The 26,757-nt window shown below is 39.5% G+C and overlaps 1 protein-coding gene and 1 pseudogene across 1 annotated transcript; both read left to right on the top strand.

Moving 5' to 3' along the window:
* The first annotated feature begins 118 nt into the window (after positions 1-118).
* On the top strand, positions 119-692 carry LOC122690509 (annotated as a pseudogene).
* Positions 693-14,413: 13,721 nt separating this feature from the next.
* Positions 14,414-17,397, top strand: LOC122690508 (mitogen-activated protein kinase kinase kinase 21-like). Its single transcript, XM_043897448.1, is given in 4 exon segments — positions 14,414-14,471; positions 15,489-15,915; positions 15,917-16,865; positions 16,867-17,397. Coding segments are annotated over 4 exon segments (1,965 nt in total).
* The last annotated feature ends 9,360 nt before the right edge of the window (positions 17,398-26,757 follow it).

The following is a 26,757-nucleotide window of genomic DNA, read 5'->3' as shown; positions in this document are numbered from 1 at the left end:
TGTGGCAGCCAAAATGGCTTCTTATGGGCGACTTGAGCAAAGGTTGGGGTGAGCCCTCACTTGGCTGAAGAAGACCGGAGGAGGCAGCGACCGCTGGGAGAAGAATGTAAGGCTCAAGATGGAAAATCATGAACCAGATGGTCCTATCAAGGAGAACTTAATTGATATCATAGCCAGAAAAATTAACCAACTCCCAGAAGCAGAAAGGAATCTGCTTGAAAATGGATCAATATATTGGACTTAATGCTGCTCTCTGTGGCCTAATAGCAAACAGTCTTTTTCGGTGCATCTTACATGTGACACAGGCTCCTATAGCTGCTGGCTTACCAATGGCGGTTTTCCCATTTTTGACAGCAAACGTGTCTTACAAAGGTTTTGTAAGTTTACCTTTGAATACAGGTGATCTGCATTGTGAAACCTGTACCATTACACAAGGTGGATTGGTTGGTCTTGTTTTCGGTGGCCTGTATCTTGTTTTCTTGGCCATCCCTGTGAATGGTGGCCTAGCAGCTAGGTATAATTCAGCCCTGCTACCAGAGAAAGGAAACATCTTAAATTACTGGATTAGGACTTCTAAGCCTGTCTTTAGAAAGATGTTATTTCCCATTTTGTTCCAGACTGGGTTTGCTGCATACCTTGGGTCTAGACAATATAAACTACTTATAAAGGCTCTTCAGTTACCCAGAAGTTGAGTGATTGTTAAGCAAATCTGTACACAAAAACAAAACTAACCTACATCTAAGTATGAATAAACAGAGACGTGTACATAAAAAAAAGTGACTTGCCTTTTTAAAGCTAATATGTATTTAGGTATGTATTTCCATGCATGAGTCAACAAGATATACCTCCTTTATTAATAATGCAATAACAGTGATGTTTTTATGCATAATCAAATTAATAGTTTCATTGCATTACTCAGTTCTAATCCTCTCTCTAGCCTTCAGCTTAGTGTATCGTCTTAAAATCTGAGTGTAGACTGTTGCATTATGAAGTCCTAGGGTTCTGTCAGGAGCTGATACTGGGTTATTTCACACCAGAACATGCCCCTCCAAGGGCTTTTTCTCTGGGTTTCCTCTTTCTTTGAATGATACTGCCAGTGTCCTGTCCCTGTCTCGCCTGCACAAGTCACCAGTATCATTCATCTTTTACGTCTGCCTTTTCTCTATCCTCATCCCTCAACTGCAAGCAATGATTAGGATATGAGACTTCTAGGAGTTCCAAGTCTGGCCCAATCATTCTTCGTTTCAGTTTCCATCGCTTTTAGTTCAAGTTATCATTATCTCTTGTTTCTCTGGAAGTGATTGTCCAGTCACCAGTTTCTCTTTGCTCCCGTTATTAGTGTGGATCTCTCTGCCACTCAGTGTCTATATAAATATGATCTTGATTCCGCCTCAGCAATGGGCTGCTGTTACCTCCATTCATACCCCACCAATCTATTGCTTCCATTATCCACGTACTGGCATGCCCTACTTCTCCCCATATCCATACATCTAAGGTTTTTTCCTTCTTTAATCCTATCAAAACCCTCTATTTCCACAAAGCATTTCTCTTTCCATTAAACCATAATACCTCAACTGTAACCTTTGGCTGACATTTATCACAGACTCCCTATTTCAGTGATTACTGGTATACTTAAAATTCTTTCAGGTTAGAAGCTGCAATTAATTTATATAGTATCTAATCTTAGGCTACATGTCTAAATTTCATCCTCACTGGCTTATACCTAAAGACTATGAAAAGAAGGAAAGTTTAAACCATACTAGGTTTATGGAAGAAATACAATAAATAAACCAATGTAACACAGTTTGGGAACATGAGAAATTTGGAACACAATCAGGCAAAATCATGTATTGGAGTATCAGACAAATTCATGCATTATTTCTTAAATAGAAAGATTCTTAAACTTTCCTTAAAAAATCACAATTATTAGAGAAACTCTTAAAGATAGATGATAGAAAGAAAAATGGAGATATATGTATTCATCAAACCATTTTATTGCCCCACACTCTTTGCATTTAAAATATTATTAACTGCTAATAGGGGAATTCAGCAGGGATGGCTTGAAACAATGGCTGCATTGTGAGTTGGACTACATAATCTTCACTTCAAATCCCAAATTAATTGAAATTATAAATATCAGCACCTAGAAATTACCTGGGAAAAAAATTTTGTCATCATGAAAGCATTATATTAGGAAAGTATGCTATTTTTGTTTCTGTTTATCAGGAATACTATCACATACCAATTATGAAAAATTTATAAATAATTGTCTGTAGCATATGTGATACCAAACAGAAGAACTGGAATTAATTGCTTTCTTTTTTAAAAGAATTTTATTTATTTATTTATTCATTTATTTGCTTGTACTGGTTCTTAGTTGCAGCATACAGGATCTTGTTCCCTCATCAGGGATTGAACCCATATGCCCTGTATTGGGAGCGCAAAGTCTTAGCCAGGGGGCCACCAGGGAGGTCCTCAATTACTCCCTTTAAGCAGCATTTTTAATGACTTACATTGCAAAGCCATGTAGATCATGCAGAATAATGAAGATTATGTATTTATGCCCATGTACTTTAAGAATAAAACAGTCATGATGGTTAGTAAAGGCTTAAATGTGGTTAGAATGTTTGTCTCCGGTTACACTGTCAGCCCATTCCTGGTGGATGTTAACATATTTATAGTGTTATTTCACAAAGTTTGTGTTCCAGGACGCTAGACTCACAAGATGCTCCAAGATTAAAAGAGTTCATGTGAATATAATTGAATTGTAATAGTGAAATAATTCAACTAAGTAATTGAATTAACAAATAAATTGGGGTGAAAGTTTACCGCTTCTTTAATTTAGAGAGCAATTCTAATAAGTGAAGAAGGAATGAAGGTAATAGAAAAATAATTTGGAGCAAACATCCCAGAAAAAACTGGTGCATAAAGAACTGTTGGTTGATGGTAAAACAAGTGGATGAAAGTATGGAAAGCAATGAGATATTTGCATCATCTCAAAAGCTGTGCCCATAGGTGAAAGTGAAAGTGAAGTTGCTCAGTCGTGTCTGACTCTTTGCAACCCCATGGACTGTAGCCTACTAGGTTCCTCCGTCCAAGGAATTTTCCAGACAAGAGTACTGGAATGGGCTGCCATTTCCTTCTCCAGGGGATCTTCCTGACCCAGGGATCAAACCCGGGTCTCCTGCATTGCAGCCAGACGCTTTACCATCTGAGCCACCAGGGAAGTCCCATAAGACATTTGTTAATTACAAAAGGAAAAGCATTAACTTTATGTTGATGAAATTCAGCAGAGACCACTGTCAACGAGGAAGAAAACTTTCCTCTACCCTTCTAGATTCTTCTGGCTTGTCTAAGAATTAAATTGACATGAGATAGATTAATAGAAGAAAATCTAATTTAATGTCACACATCCAGAAACCCAACTTACATGAATGGTTCTGAGTCAGAAAGGTGTAATGAGATATACATGCCATCCTGATTTAAGGAATGGGATTAAGGAATGGAATTTCAGAGAGGATGGGAAGGTAAGTCACAGCACAATAAGAAGGACATATTTTTAGTAATTAGATGTTTGTCCTGCCATAGAAATAGGCATAAAAAGTTATTTCCAGTATTATATGTTATTTCGGCACTGCCCTCAATTTAAATTATTTAAGGAAAAGGTAAAAATTTATCTTGGGCCCATAGCATCTAGATTGCCTGTGGCTCAAAATAATTTGCATGCCAAAGTGGCATATTTTCAGGAAGCCTATTCTGAACCCCTGCACCACACAAACAAGTGATCAAGTTTAACACCATCTCTAACAAGACACTTTAGCATCATCAATCCATGATATGATGTACTGAGAGCTAATTAAAGATGCATGAGCTCACTCTAATTGCGGGGAAACACAAAACATCCAAATTGGGGAGCATTCTACAAGATATCAGATGAGTACTGTTTAAAAGTGTGTGTATCATGAAGTACAAAGAACAACTGATTAGGGACTTTCCTGGTGGTCCAATGGTTAAGAATCTGCCTTGCGATGCAGGGGACGTGGGTTCAATCCCTGGTCAGAGAACTAAGATCCCACATCCCATGAAGCAGCTAAGCCCACGTGCTACAACTAGACAGTCTGTGTGCCACAATGAAAGATCCCGTTTGACGCAACAAAGGAGACCCTGCATGCTGCAACTAAGACCCCATACAGCCAAATAAATACATTAAAAAGAACAACTGAGGGACTGTCATAAAATAATAAGACATAACACCTGAACATAATGTGGGCACCTGTGTTGGCTAGGGGACTAAAAAAAAACTGGCATTAGTGCAAAGATTAGCAAAATTCCACTAAGATCTGCAGTTTAGTTAGTTGTATCATTGTTAATGTTCTGATTTTGATCATTTACGTCATAGTTATATAAGGTGTTTCCATTAGGACATGTTCAATGGAAGTTATACACAAACTATCTGTATTAATTTTTATAGCTTTTCTGTAAGTCTAAACTTTATTTAGAAATTATTTCAAAATTTAAAGAAATTAAAACCAAGAGCTAGTTTGAAGGGACTCCACATGGCCAAACTTGGGGCAATTCAGACCTCAAAAAAGTGTGATGACAGTAATGGATTTTAACACCTTGAATACAGAAATATCCAAAAATTATGTTTAACCATATGCAGCTACATGGAAAAGGGCTGATTATGTAATGATGAAGTGAAGGGGTGGGGGCAGAATTTTGCCACCGCCAAAATATACTAGAGAACAACCCCACGTGAGAAGCTAATGTGTTATACTCACAGAGCCTAAGCACACTTTTTACATTTGCTCATCCTGAAGTTTCACATTTTAGTGAATAGCTTTCGCTATTTAAACTTTACAAATTGGACTTTATATACTGCCTTCCTAAAAGGGAAATTCAACCTTGTTAAAATTCAACTTTCTTTTTCTTCTTTCTGTTGTATGTGAAATCATGAACAAGTTAGCTTTCTTGCTCCTGGGATTGTCTGTCTATCACTTTCTTCAAAAATAAAAATGGTCATTTATTTCAACATCATATATTAGTCAAAAGATATTTATGTGAGACTACAAAGAATTATCTAGTAGATGATGGTTTGATATAAGTGAAATTTTCTGTTTTATTAAGTATCCTTGACATACACTATGTAAGTTTCAGGTGTACAAGATACTGATTTGGTGTTTTTCAGTTTAGTTAAATCACACAGTCGTGTCCGACTCTTTCCGACCCCATGGACTGCAGCACTCCAGGCCTCCCTGTCCATCACCAACTCGCAGAGTTTACTCAGACTCATGTCCATCGCATCGGTGATGCCATGCAACCATCTCATCCTCTGTCATCCCCTTCTCTTCCCGCCTTCAATCTTTCCCAGCATCAGGGTCTTTTCCAATGAGTCAGTTCTTCGCATCAGGTGGCCGAAGTATCCCATTGCATGTGTGATACATTTATGTCACATTTGTTAAACCTTTTCACCTGTTCAGTGTACATTTGAGTTGTTTCCACCTTTTAGCTCTTGAGAATCTTGCTGCTTTGAACAGTGGTATAGAAATATCTGATAAAATTCTTGATTTTACCTGTTTTGGGTATATAGCTAGAGTGTAATCGTTCCATCATGTGATAATTCCATTTTTAATATTTTGAAGATTTATGATTGATACATTGCCGCAGCAACTACATCATTTTTTCTTTCACACCAGCAATGTACAATGATCCTATTTCTCCATATCCTCACCTACACTTATCATTTTAATTTTTGACCACACCCCAAGGCATATGGGATCTTAGTTCCTGGGCTAGGGATCAAACCCCAACCCCCTGCATTGGAAGGCTGAGTCTTAACCACTGGACCACTGAGGAAGTCCCTATTTTGTTTCTGTATCCTAACCATCCTAATGGATGAGGTGTGGTACCTGGTAGTTTCATCTATATCTGTTATGATTAGTGATGTTGAGCATTTTTTTTAATGTTCTTATGGGCCATTTGTGTTTCTTTGGTGAAATGACTATTCAGGTTCTTTTCCCATTTTTAACTTGGGTATATTTGTTGTTGTTGAGTTTAGGTGTTCTGTATATGTTCTCGATATTAGTAGCTTATTAGATACATGATTTGGAAATATTTATCACATTCAGTAGTTTGCCTTTTCACTCTTTGGATACTGTCTTTTGATGTGCAAAGGCTTTTAATTTTGATGAACTACAATTTATCGACTTTTCCATTTGTTCCTAGAGCTTTTGGTATTGTATTCAAGAAATTATTGCCATGTTTGTCATGAAACTTCCCCCTATGTTTTCTTCTGATTCTTACAGATTTGGCTTTTGCATTTAGGTCTTAGAATCATTTTCAGTTAATTTTTTATGTGATGTAGGTTATTGGTCCATCTCCATTGTTTTGCATGTGAATATTCAGTTTTCCCTGCATCATTTGTTGAAAAGATTATTGTTTCCTAGAACTATATAATTTTGAATTATATAGTTCATTACTAATCTTAATGACTTTTGTGAAGTTATGAGGAAGGGGTTATACATAATAAAGAGAAAAGTCTATATCTGGCTTGTCTCATCAGAATCCATGTTTATCCTCTCTTCACTCTTGGTCAGTCCCATCCTTTCCTCCTCTCTCCATCTGTTCATTCAGTGGATTCCATCCATAGGGCTCTAAATCTTTGCTACTGAAAGTAAGGTCCCCAGACACCAAAAATATTGTTATCATTTGGTAGTTTGTTAGAAATGCGGGTTCCGAGCCAGACCTCAGTCCAACTGTATCAGCAGCTATACTTTAATTGGATCCCTAGTGATTCATGTACAAGTTAAGTTTGAGAAGCACTGATCTGCAAAATCTTCTCAGGTCTCTCCAGGCTCAACTTCTACTAAAAGTAACCATACTACAGCAGCTGGTAAGAGAATAAAAATTCACCATTTTGTACCCTATTTTTCAGCACATTAGCTGGTGAACAGTGTGCATGTGGTCCTGATCCAGGAATTGAACCCGCACCTCTTGTGTCTCCTGCATTGGCATACAGGTTCTTTACCACTACCACCACCTGGAGTGACCAGTACAAAGGTGTTTATTTCATGTCAACTTATCAGCAAGTTCTATTTGACACAGATCTAGGTCCATATTACTATGGCGAGAGAGCTTAGTTGTTTTAGCTGGCATCAGTGTATTCTAGACTCAGTTGTTCTCAAGCACCTTATTTTTTTATGCTTGTACTTCCAAGATCTTTGATTTTCCCAGCATCTCATGCTTCTTATGATGTGCTAAGAGGTGGATGAAGATAAAAAATAATGTCTTTCCAAGAACAACTGAAACACCCACCTACCTTTAAGATTCTAAGGGAGGCTGCACTTCCAGAATGGTGGTGTGAGGAGTTTGGGGAAATCTTATCTCTGGAGATGCATCTCTTGAACTGGTGAAATTGTCATTCAAAGTCTTTGATGGATAAAGATCCGTTGGTGGGCATCCAACAAAGTGAAAAGCATTTATTTAAGAAAATCTATGAAAACTAGACAAGACTGATGAAAACCCATGGCGTTCTTTTATTTTTTTTTAATTGGAGGCTAATTACTTTACAATATTGTAGTGGTTTTTGCCATACATTGACATGAAACAGCCACGGGTGTACATGTGTTCCCCATCCTGAACCCCCCTCCCAACTCTCTCCCCATCCCATCCCTCTGGGTCATCCCAGTGCACCAGCCCTGAGCACCCTGTCTCATGCATGGAACCTGGACTGGCGATCTGTTTCACATATGATAATATACATGTTTAAATGGTGTTCTCTAAGATCATCCCACTCTCACCTTCTCCCAGAGTCCAAAAGACTGTACTATACATCTGTGTCTCTTTTGCTGTCTCGCATATAGGGTTATCATTACCATCTTTCTAAATTCCATGTATATGCGTTAGTAGCTGTATTGGTGTTTTTCTTTCTGGCTTACTTCACTCTGTATAATAGACTCCAATTTTATCCACCTCATTAGAACTGATTTAAATGTATTCTTTTTAATGGCTGAGTACACAATGAAATATTACTCAGCCATTGCATTCTAACTAGAGATAGTCCTTAGGCGTTAGTAGTTCTGTCTTGCAAAAGAACTGTTCCAGTGGACTCAGTGGCTGATGGCAACTCCTGTCTTTCATATTAAGATGAAAAGCAAAGTTTATTATAGATTAAATTTATAAAGACTTGATTTATATGACAACTTGGTACTTCATGTGAAAAATAAAAGAGGAATAAACTTTATTGATTGTTAGATTTGACAGTTAAAGACAAGGCAATAGCCTTTTTTCATGGCTGGCACAGAAGCAGAGTGTTGAAGAGCAGAGTCCTTTTTTTTAAGCTATTACTTCGAGTTTAACAAAAAAAGGCTAGAATTTCTTATAACTCAGTATCTTTTTTTGACATGATGTCACAAATTTTAGAAAAGAAACGAAAATGAAGTAAATCATGAACACATTCAGATATGTATATTTCCCTCAATATAATCTTCTCCTCAGTACCTACTGAAATAAATTTTTTATTGGTTTGAATGTTTTTATCAATTCACTGTAACTTTTGTTTCAGTCTTGGAACACTGATTTGGCCATATGTTTTAAGATTTTGAATGTGGCCCCTAGGGGTCCACATTGTCTTCCGTAAACTGAATTGATTAATTAATACTAGTGAGTGTCCTGGAATTATTATTATTATTTTTTAATGCCACAGACAGGCTTCATTTTAAGAGAAATAAGCAAAATGCACATACAGAAAAACCAAGTTTGGTTTTCATTTACTGTTCAAGTTTCTGAGTTCAATTTAAAATATTGCAATAGCAAATAAATAGGTAAAACATTTCCTTTAAAATACTTTATAAAATATTTTGTTACTCCATGTTTCCTAATCCCATATTCATTTATGATATATTTTAAGTTTGTTACTTTTCCTAATTTCATTTATTCAATATTTAGTCCTAAGCCCCTCTGTGAAATAGAGAAGGAGGGAGGAAAGGAGAAGGGAAGGACAAGAGAGAGGGAAAGGAAAAGAACAGAAAAAAAGGCACTTAAAAATAAAGTAGACAAAATTACTCTTTCTTATTTTAAAAATTCTTTTTCTCTTGCTGTCTGTTTGTTTCTCTCCTATATAGTCTCCTAAATGGCAAACCACTCCAGTATTCTTGCCTGGGAAATCCCATGGAGAGAGGAGCCTGCCAGGCTACTGTCCATGAGGTGCAAACAGTCGGACATGACTGAAAGAACTGAATATGCATATATACATCAATGCAGCTGCTGTACTTTCATTCTTCTGTTGTATAATATCCCTGTGCATCTTCCTCCAGTGAGTAAATTAGGCATTTCTCCAATGGAAGGTCATTTGGGCTGATTCCAGTTTATGCCATTAGGAGGGTTGCTGCTCAGGAAATTGTGTAAGCGTTGCTTAATGCTTATGGATGAGTGTTATGTGCTCAACGCTGGAACTGTGGGTCATCGACTAGGCTCTTCTTCATTTTTTTTTTTTTTTTAATTAGTTGGAGGCTAATTACTTCACAACATTTCAGTGGGTTTTGTCATACATTGATATGAATCAGCCATAGATTTACACGTATTCCCCATCCCGATCCCCCCTCCCACCTCCCTCTCCACCCGATTCCTCTGGGTCTTCCCAGTGCACCAGGCCCGAGCACTTGTCTCATGCATCCCACCTGGGCTGGTGATCTGTTTCACCATAGATAGTATACATGCTGTTCTTTTGAAATATCCCACCCTCACATTCTCCCACAGAGTTCAGAAGTCTGTTCTGTATTTCTGTGTCTCTTTTTCTGTTTTGCATATAGGGTTATCGTTACCATCTTTCTAAATTCCATATATATGTGTTAGTATGCTGTAATGTTCTTTATCTTTCATTTTATAGGACATAACAAAGTGTTCTCCAATGTCTAATTCTGCGGTGCTGTGTGAAATAGAATTTGTGCTGTTCCATCCCTTCCTTAACACTTGTTATGTTGCAGAATGTTTACAGGTTTGTTGCCTTTTTTTTTCTTTTTAAATGTTGAGCATCTATCCTGGCATATTGGGACTGGAAGACTGTCAGAATAGTGATGTTATAACATCATCCTATTTCTGGTTACTAAGCAAAGCCATTATTTTGGCCTCATTCCACACTTGCTGCACTGCTTTCAACCTGGAAAGTGACAATGAGTGAGTTTGTTTGGAAATACCAAATTATCCGATGCTAGTATGGCCTGTTTAATTGAATATTCCCCCACTGAATGGACCATTGCCAGATGATAGCATAAATATTCTCCACAGGAGCGAGAATAAATGTTTAGTCACTGTCCTAATTAAAGATTGTAGTGAGTTCTTTGAAATTAGCCTGCAAAATCCATTTTAATGTTTCTCTACCTGACTTATATTCTCACAGAGCTCTATTGTATTCTAACAGCTGGATGTCTTAGAAAATTGAAATATGTTCTTCCCATCTGTATTAATACTTGTAAGTAGAATTTTTAAGAGATGAAAATTTACTGTTTCAGTCTGGCATGAAAAAAATAAAATTCTTATTTTGGTTGATCTTTTTCAATATTAAATAGCCATTTTATTGCCACTTTAAGGTAAAGAAACTGTGATAAATATGCTGCTGACATTTAAGGACTTTTCTATAATAAGTTATTACAAAAAGTGTTTTGATTGTTTTCAAGAGACAGGTGATTGATCTCTGCAGTGTCTTTTTATTAATGCCTTATAACAGGTCCACAGCACATTATTAGAACCTGTTTCAAGCATAGAGAAGGTAAACAAAATTAAGTCTTCTATGACTGACTTAGAGTCTGTGTTCTCCTTATTCAGGTTTCTTTCATCATTCATACATGTTACCTCAATTAAAAACCCAATATCCGTTTCTCAGTGAGATTTGCCCTCCAGTAGGACTAGAACGAATGTGCAACACTTAACCCGGAGTGAGCAGCAGGCATAGAACTGTTAGGTGCAGTGGTAACAATAAGTTCTAGAGCATTACGTGTCACTGAAGCCTAGAATGGTCTGGTGTTAATATCAGACAGATTTTAAGTATGAGATGTAGCATGACCAAGTTTCTGACAGATATTTTTCTGGTCCACCTTTCACATTAATTTGCTGATACTAAAACTTGCTTGGAAATGAATGTCACTTGTCATCAGAGACATAGAAAATTCCAACCACATGTGGCACTATTCTCCTCTCTAGATGGAAATTTCATCTAAATTCTGCCATTTCAGATCCTTAAACCATAACGACCACAGAAACTGTGATGAGGAGAGATGTGATCCCTGATCACTCCTAGGGGTAAGGAGTCATGCAGTCCTGGCACACGTGGGTTGATGGGCATGGTGTATTGGAGGGGGATGCCTTAGAGGTTGGTTCCTTCTTAGTCACCAGTCACAAATTAGATTTAAGGATTTTGAAGAATGTATTTTTAGTGTAGATCCACTTCTCCCTCCTGCCTTTCATTTGAATTTTTTTAGGGTCAGATGCTAAATTCATAAACATGCACCGTATTCAGATAAACTAGGAAACACATTTATACAGAGATCTTCCTCGATTTATCATGGGATTCCATCCCAATAAACCCTTCATGAGTTGAAAATATGCTAAGCAAAAAAATGTATATAATACACCTGACTATCAAAATGAGCATCTAGCTTAGTGTATGTTTCCTTAAATACACACAGAACACCCACATTAGCCTTTGTCAGGATTAGAGATATTGTATATAGAATGCCCAACTCATAGTAAGTTCTCAGTAAGTGAAAGCTGTTTTATTAATTACATCTATATGTACATATCTGCCTTCCTATCTATTTATTCCTTTATCTGAATACATACATAGATACATAAGTAGGTGCTTAGATATAGTAACGTAGAAACTTACATTGGAACCTGTACTTTCCTGCCTTTACCCAGAGATGAAGAAAGTCAGGAATGCTCATTTAAATATTTGGCTCCAACATGATTAGCCTATGGAAAACTGAAACACTAAGTGGCCCAGTCTTAGAGCAGTATTAGATTAAAAAAAAAAAAGTAATCTCTGAAAACCAATTGCAGAGCAATTTAATTTTCTGAAGTTGAGTCTCTAAAGAAATAGCTGTGGCTGTTTATACTTTTTAACAGTCAGCACAACTGAAAACCCTCTTTGTCCTTTTCTCTCAGTCACAGTATCACGTGCTTGGTGGCAGAATTAAATTCCTTCCCCTCCCTCTACCCAAATGCTCTAAGACTCCCTAACCTTGTCTCCTCCTGCCCATATATTTTCTTTCCTGAGATACAGTCTAATCTATTCTCTGTCTTTACCACTTACTATTTCCAATACAGAGTGTTGACTGGAAAAATGCACAACATACACATTGTGAGTTGAGTTTTATTTGGGACAAAATAAGGACTATAGCCCAGAAGACAGCCTCTCACAGAGATCTGAGGAACTGCTCTGAAGAGATTGGCGAGAGTGTGGGGTGGTGGGTGCATATCACTGTTATTTTGGTGAAGAGAAATATTAAGACATGCAGTCAGGCACATATTTTGGCAGAAGATTGCTGTTCATCATAGGGGCATATGTCTTCATGAAAGATTTTAGTGCTTTTCTAGGTGTGAGACACTGTGAGAATGGCACACACAGGTTTGAGAAGATGCCAAATATTAGGCTTATAAAATTTTCTCCTGAAAATATCTTAACTTTCTGGAGGCCTGTTCTGCCAGTTCTTCCCGGAGCACAGAATGCCTCATTCCTGATCTCTGCCCTGAACTCCTTTCAGGGTGTGTTGAAGGTCCTCAAGTACAGTAGTGAATGACCTAATCCTTACAGAACCACATGGCAAGTGACGATTTTTGGTTGGAAGGTCACTCTCATGATCATAAATTTGACCATGGTTTGGCAGGCATTTCATGACCATTTTGTCCCATGATGCTAGGAATGCTTATTCCCAGGTGAAGTGATGATTTTGTTGATAGACCATTCAATGGGCTATTCCTGTACTGGGGAAAAAAGTGAAAGTGTTAGTCACTCAGTGGTGTCTGACTCTTTGTGACCCACCAGGCTCCTCTGTCCATGGAATTCTCCATGCAAGAAGACTGGAGTGGGTAGCCATTCCCTTCTTCAGGGGATCATCCCAACCCAGGGATCAGTGCAGGTCTTCTGCATTGCAAGCAGATTCTTTATAGTCTGAGTCACCTTAACAGTAGCGAAAAGTCTCTAGGCTTGTCTCATGGTCTAGAAAATTATTTCTTCTTCCCATATCCAGAGTTAAACTATTACAGTCATTGATCTCAAATAGGACTATATACCTGATCAACCTCTTCAAGTCACCTAGTTATAATTTTTATCACTGGTTTGGTCACCGATTTGGTAAGACAAGAAACAACGATCTTGAAAAACAGAATACAAGTAATATAGTGAGTTGTAAGATCATACATAACAATTTAAGTCAAGAATTTCCATTAGCTTTGGCCCACTGTATGCTAAGGTCATCTGATGTAGTCTCTTCTGTACCAACTCTTACCTTTAAAGGAAATTTTACATTGGCCTTATTCATAAAGCACCCATCCCACTTTCCTAGTGTAATTAGGCTGATTATTCTTAGTATGGTTTAATTGTCCCCAACATAAAGAGGCCTTAAATTATCATAGTCTGCTGTTAGCCATATTAATCCATCCCACAACTCAGGGAGACTGTAATCTTCAGCTAAAATTTTGCTTGTTCCTTTGGTTAAGCTTGAGTAACTTTAGAAGAAAATTCATATATATGTTTGTGATCAAAGATTAGTGGGGATAACTCAGTTGGTAAAGAATCCGCCTGCAATGTAGGAGACCTGGGTGCGATCTTTGGGTTGCGAAGATCCCCTGGAGAAGGAAATGGCTACCCACTCCAGTATTCTGGCCTGGAGAATTCCATGGACTGTACAGTCCATGGGGTCGCAAAGAGTCGGAAACAACTGAGTGACTCACTTTCACTTGCTATCATGAATAAAAAGAATTTTACTAAACAGCACTTCTCTATTACTTCCTCCTTATTATAATCTATATAACCTATTCACTTATTTCTTAAAATGTGTTAATTTGATTAAAAAGCACCTCCTGAATCTATAATATATTTAATCATATTCACCAAGTGGTTGGTAGTGACAGTGTTTTATATGCCACCAGTGCAGCACATATTGTCTGTCTACTATCTCAGTGGTCCTTGCACAGAAGATTTATGTAATTTATACAGTGACTAGTACACATGTTAGTAATAAGTGTTCTGGGTCATATATTAATATTTTCAAATTTAGAAACCGTATTCTTCACCGTGGTAGTCACACAAGCAGCTGTGTGGAGATGTGTGAAGGCAGTGGTGGTGTAGATTAGACCTGCAGTTTTGGGCTTTGCCCCCATGAACTTGCCTCTGAGTGACCTTACATGGCTGTGATACATGGGATTATTAGAATTAGATGTTCCATTTGATGATGACATGGAAAAAGGTATTTCAGGTAGGTGATACCTGTGCTTACACGAAAAAGTTCATGTATGCATTATCTTCTAGGAATTTTATTCTAGATTTCTCATGCTCCTAATAGACACTTATCTCATTAGAACAATTGTATCTATTTTCTGACACCTCTTTCTGCAACAGGTCCATTTTCTTATATCTAATATGTGTAATATGTCCCCAATTTCATAACCTTTTCTAGATTTATGAAAATAACTGTCATTCATTGCTGTTCTTCAATCTATTCTTCCTAAACTACCGAGTGATCTCCTTAAAATGTCAACTGGATCATGTCACCTTCTCCCCAGAACTCTTCATGGATTTCCCATTATACTGAAAATACTGTCTCTCATCCTTCAGGAGCTGACCTCTGTCTTCCTCTACAAACTCCTTGCCCTGCATCATCCTGCTAATGTCCTTTCTCTGCTTCTCACTCCTGGCCTTTCATTCCCTCAACCACCCAGAGTTCTTACCTCAGGTAAGAACTTTCCATTTCACCTTTAGATGGCCTCAAAAAATTCCTTTACTTTATCTGCAAAGAACAACTTTCTCCTATTTCTAGGACCTCATAGTTCTTGGCACTTGTCTTCATAGTTCTTGGCACTGAAAAGGTATCGATAGCATTTTGTTGTTGCTATTGCAGTTGAGGTGAATATCTCTGTAAGTAGATTTTGGGGAAATAGGTATGGGGAAGCATCATTGTATTCAGTGTAATACAGTGACATGACTCAGGAAAATGTCAAGAAGCCCTTTGGGAAAAATCTCTCATGACAAGGTGATAAGAGACAAATATATCTAATTTTCGTAGTTAGATAGGTTTTTCAGCAGAAGTATTCCTAATGTCTGTATTTGCGCTTGCTTTGGGCCAAAGAGAAGAGCACTGTGTACCATTTTAAGTACACAAGTAAGTTGGAGATGAAGGAGCAATTCTGAGACACGGGCCAGAAGGTAAGAATACAGTGGAGAGAGGAAATCAGAAGCATCACTGGCCATTAGAAATGCCCTCCGGAAAAGGCAGTTATGACTGAAATGCCTCAAGAGTCCTTTCATTCCATGCAAGATGACTGGAAACTGGAAATTCAACAAATGTTTGATGAGTTGAGAACAAAGGAAAAGGAGCTGCGCTCCCGGGAGGAGGAGCTGACGCGGGCCGCCCTGCAGCAGAAGTCGCAGGAGGAGCTGCTCCGGCGGCGGGAGCAGCAGCTCGCCGCGTGGGAGATCGACGTGCTGGAGCGAGAGCTCAACATCCTCATCTTCCAGCTGAATCAGGAGAAGCCCAACGTCAAGAAGAGGAAGGGCAAGTTTAAGAGGAGCCGCCTGAAGCTCAGAGACGGCCACCGCATCAGTTTACCTTCAGACTTCCAGCACAAAATAACGGTGCAGGCGTCCCCCAACTTGGACAAACGAAGAAGTCTGCATAGCAGCAGCTCCAGCCCGCCCAGCAGCCACGGTGATCCCCGCCTCCGATGAAAGCAATAAAACTTGGGGCAGAAACACCGTCTGTCGACAAGAAGAATTTGAAGATATAAAAAGGAATTTCAAGAAAAAGGGTTGCACCTGGGGTCCAAATTTGATTCAAATGAAAGAAAGAACTGATTGCAAAGAAAGAATAAGACCTCTCTCAGATGGCAACAGTCCTTGGTCAACCATATTAATAAAAAATCAGAAAATCATGCCATTGGCTTCATTATTTGTGGACCAGCCAGGTGCTTGTGAAGAGCCAAAACTTGCCCCTGACGGGTTGGAACACAGAAAACCAAACCAGATAAAATCGCCAACTCAGGCCTACATCGATCTACCTCTTTGGAAAGATGGCCAGAGAGAGAACCCAGTGGAACCCGAAAGCTGGGAGGAGGGAACCCCAGTGAGCCCTGCTGCCGACACTCCTCAGGGGAGCCCTCCAAACAGTCTGAGCAGATCCCCACAGAGAAAGAAAACGGAGTCCTCTCTGTACGGCTGCACCATGCTGCTGGCATCGGTGGCCCTGGGCCTGGACATAAGGGAGCTCACGAAAGCACAGGCTCCTGAAGACCCGTTGCCTAAGGAAGACAGGAAGAAACGTGAAGGCATCTTCCAGCGGGCACCGAAGTCCCGCCGCAGTGCCAGCCCTGCCGCAAGGCTGCTGGCCGCGGGCGAGGGAGCCGGCAGCACCCCCTCACTCCCACCGTTCACCACTGCAAACCTCCTGTCGGCGCCTTCCCTCTCCACCAAGTGCCTGCTGCAGGCCGCCGGCGAAGACTCCTTCGAGAGCAGCACGCACATCTCTTGTGCCCCTCGGGCGCCCACCCCAGACCCCTGCGCTGCCTCTGGAGGGAGGAGTCGGAAGTCCACCCCTGTGCCCGGACTGGAGACCAGCCGTGACGGGTGGGGAAACCTGCCTCCTCCTTCGCGGAGCTGACACGGGGGGGGGGACTGCAGCGTCTCACGCTGCTGCTTCCAGAGAGAGAGCGGCTCGTCACCGCAGGACCACGTCTGACGGAAGCGCTCCCCGGCCCCCAGCTGGTGCAGCCCTCATCTCAGCCCCCGGAGCCTCTGAACTGCCTCCTGAGTGGGTTTGGGGGATGCCCCCCTCCCTGTCTGGACCTCACAGTGACCTGCCAAGTGAGGTCCCACCTGAGAAGCAAAGAGCTGTCCATATGGTGCCGCTGCCTCGCCCTCCCCCTCTAAGAAGCCGAGGAGGTGCCCTGCAGGCCTTCCCGCCGAGCACAGAGCCTCAGCCCTCACAGGCTGGCCCTGCAGTGGGTGGTCCAGGACCAGCCCACAGCTGTCCTCGCGGCCCCAAGAAGAGGACTCAGCCCCACGTGCCCTCCTTACTGGACACCGACGTGGAAGGCCAGAGCCGGGACCGCACGGCGCCTCTGTGCAGGATGAGAGGCAGAGTGAGCCGACTGTCTCTGCACGAACTCGAGAAAGAATTTCGGTCTTAAGTGCCTTCTTGTTCAAGCATTTCTTTTTGTTTTTTTTTTTTTTTTTCCTTATTATACTCTTTTTTTTTTTTTTTTAATTTTTTTATTAGTTGGAGGCTAATTACTTCACAACATTTCAGTGGGTTTTGTCATACATTGACATGAATCAGCCATAGATTTACACTTATTCCCCATCCCGATCCCCCCTCCCACCTCCCTCTCCACCCGATTCCTCTGGGTCTTCCCAGTGCACCAGGCCGGAGCACTTGTCTCATGCATCCCACCTGGGCTGGTGATCTGTTTCACCATAGATAGTGTACATGCTGTTCTTTTGAAACATCCCACCCTCACCTTCTCCCACAGAGTTCAAAAGTCTGTTCTGTATTTCTGTGTCTCTTTTTCTGTTTTGCATATAGGGTTATTGTTACCATCTTTCTATATTCCATATATATGTGTTAGTATGCTGTAATGTTCTTTATCTTTCTGGCTTACTTCACTCTGTATAAGGGGCTCCAGTTTCATCCATCTCATTAGGACTGGTTCAAATGAATTCTTTTTAACGGCTGAGTAATATTCCATGGTGTATATGTACCACAGCTTCCTTATCCATTCATCTGCTGATGGGCATCTAGGTTGCTTCCATGTCCTGGCTATTATAAACAGTGCTGCGATGAACATTGGGGTGCATGTGTCTCTTTCAGATCTGGTTTCCTCAGTGTGTATGCCCAGAAGTGGGATTGCTGGGTCATATGGCAGTTCTATTTCCAGTTTTTTAAGGAATCTCCACACTGTTTTCCATAGCGGCTGTACTAGTTTGCATTCCCACCAACAGAAATATAGACCAATGGAACAGAATAGAAAGCCCAGAGATAAATCCACGAACCTATGGACACCTTATCTTTGACAAAGGAGGCAAGGATATACAATGGAAAAAAGACAACCTCTTTAACAAGTGGTGCTGGGAAAACTGGTCAACCACTTGCAAAAGAATGAAACTAGAACACTTTCTAACACCATACGCAAAAATAAACTCAAAATGGATTAAAGATCTAAATGTAAGACCAGAAACTATAAAACTCCTAGAGGAGAACATAGGCAAAACACTCTCCGACATAAATCACAGCAAGATCCTCTATGACCCACCTCCCAGAATATTGGAAATAAAAGCAAAACTAAACAAATGGGATCTAATGAAACTTAAAAGCTTTTGCACTACAAAAGAAACTATAAGTAAGGTGAAAAGACAGCCGTCAGATTGGGAGAAAATAATAGCAAATGAAGAAACAGACAAAGGATTAATCTCAAAAATATACAAGCAACTCCTGCAGCTCAATTCCAGAAAAATAAATGACCCAATCAAAAAATGGGCCAGAGAACTAAACAGACATTTCTCCAAAGAAGACATACAGATGGCTAACAAACACATGAAAAGGTGCTCAACATCACTCATTATTAGAGAAATGCAAATCAAAACCACAATGAGGTACCATTACACACCAGTCAGGATGGCTGCTATCCAAAAGTCTACAAGCAATAAATGCTGGAGAGGCTGTGGAGAAAAGGGAACCCTCTTTTTGTTTTTTTAAGGTGAACAAATGAAAACAAGGTGTCTACCTTTTAATTGTTTCATGCTGCTGTGTTTTCAAAGCTGTGGCCTTGTTACTGAAATAGTAATGGATGTCTAACTTCTCCAGAAATGGAAGTCATTGCTGTTGGCTGACTATATTGTTTGTCCACTGGATTCTTACCTAGCAACTTGAAATACTACAATACTATAAAGCAAGAACTGCACAACAAAGTGAATCTATGTTTAAGCACAACTCTAAATGCTTTTTTTCCCATTTATATTCTTTTCTGGTATTGTTGTTCAGTCGCTAAGTCGTGTCTGACTCTTGGCGACCCCACAACACAAAAATTGAAAGTGCGCCATTTTTGTTTCCTTCCTTCCTGTTGCCTTCCTTCATTTTCTATTTTCCTTTCCCTTTTTTTCATTTCTTTCTTTTCTTTTGTTACTTGTGCAACAAAAGCCAAGAATAATGTGGTATTAGTGAGTAAAGGTGTCTGTTTTTAAAAATTTGATAACTAGAATAGATGCAGAGTCCTATTTAAAGCTACTTAAGTTCAGCAATGGGTTATAATGCACAAATATGTCCAAATCTCATCTAAAATATGCAATGTTTCTCTCTTTGAGAAAATTTTACTGAATGTAATTTATAAAAGTTTTAATGAATGTAACTTTAAAAAATTTTATCCATTGGAACTCCAAAATAGATTTAAAACAAATCAGTCATTAACATTTGACTTAGACCATACTGTGTACAGCTGAGACACATTATCCTGTGGGTTCTCCCTGTGAAAAAGGTCCCCCGTCAGCAGTAGCCATTGATTTGGCATCCAGAAGTGTAAAGCTTTTCCTTTTGCCATGGGGTTTTTAAAAATTAATTGTGTCATGCATTGTAAACATTGATGTCATTTAATTTTTATTTTCTCTATTTAAATGCATAATCATCCCAGTAACCTCAAATACAGTCAGTGAGAAACACTGCAAAGTCAAGAAACAGCAGTACTGTTAGAATTTAAGTATTTTCAAATAATAGTTATTTCACATTTCACTTAATTGTGGATAAATGTTAGATATCTGCTGGGTGAGATAAGTTGATGTCGTAGAAAGGAGAAATATAGGTTATTTTTAGATGTGGATTTATAAAATGAATCTTTGGATAGCAGATCAGATTTTTAAATGATTTAAAATTATTTTATGAGTCACTTTTATGAATTATACAGATATGCTACAAATAGACTACTGAGTTATTAAGCTATGAAATGGCTATCCAGGAGCTTGGTAAATTGTCTGGGTTCTTCCGTTAAATATATTATGCTAATCGTTAGAATATGATTATTCAGATGACAGATAATAACTATCTTAAATTTTCCATACAGTGAAAAACTTTAATTGCAAATATTACTTGATACTTCATTTAAAATTTTTCCTTGGTTAAAAGTTACTGAATAATTGAAAGGTCAGCAATTTAAATTAAATCAAGTGTGATAAAATATCTACCTATAGTAGATTTTTAAAAAGTAAAATTGTATTATTTATCCATTTTGGAGCATCTTAGTCATCTAATAAGTATGCCCCAGCAAATAAAGAACAGGGCATGAAAGGATTATGTTAATATAAGCGCATTTTGCCCTAAAGAGGACAGTCTGGTATTTTAAGATTCTTGCGGCAAAATCTCAGGTACTTAATTACATTTTGTTGTGTTATGGTCCATTCTGTGATTTGACTTCCCTTTGGGGTGGCTGTTGAATTATGTAACAGAGATTTGGTTTCCTCAAAATTGTATCACACTTGAAACTATGGTTGACTACTTCATACTCAGTCACTTGGGGGCATGTAGCTTCCAGCTAAAAGTAAAGGAAATATGTGCCTACAATAATACATGAAACACGAAATATAGAAATTATGTTTTCAATTTTGAAAAAAAAAAAAGAAATGCCCTCCGTACCAGGAATTTGCAGAAATACTTGGTGGAATATTGATCTACCTACAGAGGGTTGAAGCCAATCTTAATTCTGAAAGAAATCACTTTTACTGCCTATGTCAATGGGCTTTGGGATGCTAAACTTAAGAGAATCAAAAATTTGACTCAAGATTTCAAGTATAATTGCTTAGAAATGATCTTCAGGCATTATATCAGGGTTATTGTGTAAGATTTATAACACTGGTATTTCTGACCCCAAGATATTCAAATGTTCTCCTGAAACTACATGTACAAAAAAATCTCTAAGAAGTCATTTTAACTTCTTGTTGTTTTATAATTTTGTATGTTTCACGAAAGCTTTGTCCAGTGTATGTTGTAGGGATATATATATATATGTGAGTGTATATATATATATATATATATGATAAATATATATATTTTTGATAAAATAGTAGATATAATGAGAAAGGCAATATTTTGATGGGAACATTATCATCTCATTCTGAATTTAATATTTTACATGTGAAGGCAATAGAAAAAAAGTTAGGTTATTTAGTCATTTAGGGTAAAATCCATTTATTTAATGCTCTCATTTTTTTCTTTTTTAAAAATTCTTTTAATTTAATTAATTTATTTTTATTTTTGGCTGTGCTGGGTCTTCATTGCTGTGCAGGCTTTTCTCTAGTTGTAGCGAGCAGGGGCTGCTGTCTAGCTCTGGTGTGTAGGCTTCTCATTGCAGTGGCTTTTCTTGTTGCAGAGCATGGGCTCCAGGGTGCCCCGGCTTCAGCAATTGTGGCACATAGGCTTAGTTGCTCTGTGGCTTGTGGGATCTTTCCAGACCAGGGATCGAACCCATGTCTCCTACATTGGCAGATGTGTTCTTTACCACTGAGCCACCGGGGGAGCCCTCTAAATTTTTCTCAATATTTCCCAAATGTATTTTTTGCACTCTTAAATTTATGAGAGATACATAACTACATTGCAGGAAATTAGAAATCCTGAGCAGCGTTAAGATAAAGTTACTCATACTTGTCATAGCTCAAAGAATTGTGTGTGTATTTGTTTTTAAAGAAAGAGTATTAAGTAATAAAACTTCCTTCTCCCCTTCTAGTTTCTTCTGATTGATCTAAGAATTAAAGTGACATGCAGCAGGTTAACAGGAAAAAAAAAATTTAAGTTTAATAGCATGTAGACATGAGAGAGAGACCCACTTGCCCAAATGGCCCAAGTCCTCACCTCAATACCATCCTCACCTGAAGACAAAAGAGGACATTGAGAGTAGCAAGTGTCAGTTATGGGAGGTGACCAGGAAAAGCACAGTAAATAGGCTAAGGTTGTTGTATAGATTTAAACCCTTGGCTTTTCCACTGATAAGAGTTTCTAGAGATTCTGTCAACTTCTTCCTGATATAGCAAGGGAGACACCCTTACAAATGGAGATTTCCTTTGTTAATGTAAACGTTTCATGGTTTCATGGTTTAGTCACTAAGTCCTGTCCGACTCTTGTGATCCTATAGACTGTAGCCCGCCAGGCACCTCTGTCCATGGGATTCTCTAGGCAAGATTCCTGGAGTGGGTTGCCATTTCTTTCTCCAGAGGATCTTCCTGACCCAGGAATCAAACCCAGGTCTCCTGCATTGCAGGCAGATTTTTTTACCGACTGAGCTATAAGGGAAGTCCAATGTTTCATCAGTTCAAATCAGTTCAGTCGCTCAGTCGTGTCCGACTCTTTGCGACCCCATAAATCGCAGCACGCCAAGCTTCCCTGTCCATCACCAACTCCTGGAGTTTACTCAAACTCATGTCCATCGAGTCGGTGATGCCATCCAGCCATCTCATCCTCTGTCGTCCCCTTCTCCTCCTGCCCCCAGTCCCTCCCAGCATCAGGGTCTTTTCCAATGAGTCAACTCTTCACATGAGGTGGCCAAAGTATTGGAGTTTGAGCTTCAGCATCAGTCCTTCCAATGAACACCCAGGACTGATCTCCTTTAGGATGTACTGGTTGGATCTCCTTGCAGTCCAATGGACTCTCAAGAGTCTTCTCCAACACCACAGTTCAAAAGCATCAATTTTTTGGCACTCAGCTTTCTTCACAGTCCAGCTCTCACATCCATACATGACCACTGGAAAAACCATAGCCTTGACTAGACGAACCTTTGTTGGCAAAGTAATGTCTCTGCTTTTTAATATGCTATCCAGGTTGGTCATAACTTTCCTTCCAATGAGTAAGCATCTTTTAATTTCATGGCTGCAGTCACCATCTGCAGTGATTTTGGAGCCCAAAAAAATAAAGTCTGACACTGCTTCCACTGTTTCCCCGTCTATTTTCCATGAAGTGATGGGAACAGATGCCATGATCTTAGTTTTCTGAATGTTGAGCTTTAAGCCAACTTTTTCACTCTCCTCTTTCGCTTTCATCAAGAGGCTTTTTAGTTCCTCTTCACTTTCTGCCATAAGGGTGGTGTCATCTGCATATCTGAGGTTTTTGATATTTCTCCTGGGAATCTTGATTCTAGCTTGTGCTTCTTCCAGCCCAGCGTTTCTCATGATGTACTCTGCATATAAGTTAAATAAGCAGGGTGACAATATAAAGCCTTGATGTACTCCTTTTCCTGTTTGGAACCAGTCTGTTGTTCCATGTCCAGTTCTAACTGTTGCTTCCTGACCTGCATATAGGTTTCTCAAGAGGTGTGTCAGGTGGTCTGGTATTCCTACATAAGGGTAGATCCTTCTTGTTTTTCAGAGTTTCTCCCCTGTTTGCCGTTTCTGAAAATAAAGAACAGCTTAAAGTAATGAATATGCCAAAGAGACATATTCTGGGGTGGTAACCTCTTATATACAGGTATATATATACTCTTATATAAGAGTATAACCTCTTATACTCAGGAAAACTAAGTAACTTCCTGAAATAGCTAATGTCACCACCTTAAATGCCATCTGAAGACAAAAGATGTTGAAGGTGGGGGAGACACTTAGGGGAGGTGATCAGGAAAAGCACAGTAAACAAAGCTAAGGTTGTCATGCATATTTTAAGTTGGTACCTTCTCCATACATAAGAGTTTACAGAAATTTAGTCATCCTCCCATTCCTGTTATAGAGAGGGAGACATAGCAAATGGATATTTTCTTTATGAATGTAAATGTACATGTCTTACCAAATGTTTTCAGATATTCTCCTGTGTCTGCTGTTCCTTAAATATGCTCAGCTCAAGATAAGCCTTATGCCCAAGAGGCAGACCTTGGGGTGGCATATTCTGTTCCCCTTCACCTAACAGCTGGGAGTGTGTGAGTTTAATTTTAGTGTAGGTTGGTCTGTTCCTCTAGTATATTGGTGTCTGTCTGCATATATGGTCTGTTCTCTTGCAAAACTTCTAAGGAGCCATTTAAACTTGAATTGTCATGGGAATTCTCAGGAAGTTATATTCCCTTCCAACCAACCTGAGCTCTTATTTGTTTTACAAATAAGCAGAATTAACTTAGGCCAAAGAATCTTCTTCCCTAATATCCTAACTAGGAGAAAACAAAGCAATTTCCCTCTGAATTTGATTAACATTCAACAGAGGAAGGAGGGGTGCGGAGTGGGAAGTTAACAAAATGGTATTCACTGCTACTCCCCTGCCCAGCTCCTTGCTTGCTTGTCCAGGGGCCTTTGGTTGGGCAGATTTGGAAAAGTAGCATGGTAAATAATGAAACAGGATGGCTAGATTTGCTCTATATTGGAAACAGCAGAGAGTAAGTGGTGAAGACAAAGAATGGATTGGATGGCTTCACAGGTCATTTGTCCACCTGGGATGTCAGAAAGTTTGTCCAGCACAACATGGATGATCTGTGACCTGTGTTCTCTGTTCTAATAAACTAACACAGGAGAGATAATGTTTGTCTGCTTCTGGATGATCTATTTCTGCTGAAAAACTTCTACCAAGGCTGCTAGTCAAGAGGAAAATGCAGCTGTGTCTTGGTGATGAAAATGGCTTTCTACTGACTGTGTTCGTCAGTCTTCTGCAAGGGAAATCAAGAGTAAAGGATGGCCAAAGTTTCCATCACACTGCTGCACATACAGAGAAAAGTTACTCAAATGGCCAAAACAAGGGTTAAAGTCATAGAAACAGATTCAGCATGAAATCAAAATTAACCCTTCGTCTTTATAGAAACTGTACTTGAAATTCTGAATTTGGATCTTGTCCTAGTCTAGCAATATGCCCTGTGTCCTCTATTGTGATGCTGGCCCATGGCTTCCAGGCAACCACAGGATTGTTAGGGGAAGCACATTGACCAAAACTGCCCACCCTGGCCAGGGTCTCTAGTAACCATTTGCATGAGTTGTTTTATGACAGGAGGTCCTGATAAGGAACATGGAACTAATATGCCATAGCCAACCAAAGGAGTTCGGGAAAGGTCAAAAGAAGACACCACGTGTCCATCTACCTCCGAGAATCCCTCTCGCTAGCGTCCATCTTGGCTGAGTGATGCGTGTGCCACTAGGAAGGACTCTGAGTTAGAACGATTGGCCAAAGACAACCCGGAAGCTAATCCCATCAACATAAAGCCTGAGACTGTGAGCCATGTGGCAGCCTGGTTCTCCTGGGTTCACTTACCCTGCTGCTCTCTGCCCAGGTGCCCTCTTCCAATAACGTCTCTTGCTTTGTCAGCACATGTCTCCTCAGACAATTCTTTTCTGAGTGTTAGACACGAGCCCACTCTTCGGGCCCTGGAGGGGGCCCCCCTTCCTACAACAGGATCATGCAGGTAAACAACCAATGCACTTCAAGCACGCTGTCCCTGCACAAGCATTCTGCTTTTCACTTTCAGTTTAGTGTTCAGTAAATACCATGAGATATTTAACACTTTTGTATAAACAGGCCTTGTGTTAGAATATTTTCCCCAACTGTAGGCTACGTGGGTGTTCTGATTGTATTTAAGGAAGCCTACACTAAGCTATGATGCTCGTTTTGATACTCAGGTAGTTAACATACATTTTTTATTTAGGGTATTTTCAATTCATGAAGGATTTATCAGGATGGAACCCCATGACAAATTGAGGAAGATCTGTGCATAAAATGTATTTCCCTGTTTCATCCGAATATGATACACATGAATGAATTTAGCCACTGTCCCTAAAAAATGCAGATGAAAGGTAGGAGGGAGAAGAGACATAGTTTCCTGTGTGTAGAAGAGCAGAGTGTGTCAATTATTCAGTGACCTTCTCCTTTGGGGAATACACGGCATGGAGAATTCAGGTAGGCTAAGGGCCCTCACTGTTGCCAAGATAAAGATGTCATTTCAGACATAGGAAGGCAGATGTTTTCCCCTTGGAGGTAGCTGTGTCCTGATGTTTCCCTTCTGTACAGGTCTGCAATTTTCTTTACCTCATTCACTGTCTTTGGAGTGTACATTTGGGGAGATGAAAGGTGGTCAAATGGCGTGGAGCCTTATGCCCAGTATAGGTAGGAGAGGCTCGGCAGGGGAGGGTGACATGTGTGCTGTTCCCAGAGTAGCTCTTCCGTCTCACAGCTGCAGTTTCTTTTATTCTCATCTAGAGTGTTTCTTAATGTGATGGAGTTTTCTGTTATAGATGGAGTGGTATACTATGTTCATAGTCAGTGTTGTTGTATCAGCTTTCCATAAAGCTAATCTGTATATTCAGCACAATTTGAATAAAAATCCAAACACTAGACAAGTTAATGTTTAACCTGATATACAATGGCAAGGAAAGTAAATATCTGAACAAAAATCTTTAAAACACTTTGAAAACTCACACCATCAAATTTGAACCTTACTATAAAATCAGTGTATTCACAACTGTATGGTAATGAAAAAAGTTTCACATAAATGAATGTACCTGAAACATAGATGAGTAGAACTGAAATGAGCCCATATCTCTATGGCCAATTAAACTCT

The sequence above is a fragment of the Cervus elaphus genome, chromosome X, assembly GCF_910594005.1.
Source record: "Cervus elaphus chromosome X, mCerEla1.1, whole genome shotgun sequence".
In the NCBI taxonomy this organism is placed as follows: domain Eukaryota; kingdom Metazoa; phylum Chordata; class Mammalia; order Artiodactyla; family Cervidae; genus Cervus; species Cervus elaphus.
Note: the sequence above shows the minus strand (reverse complement) of the source record. Positions and strands in the feature narration are given on the sequence as shown.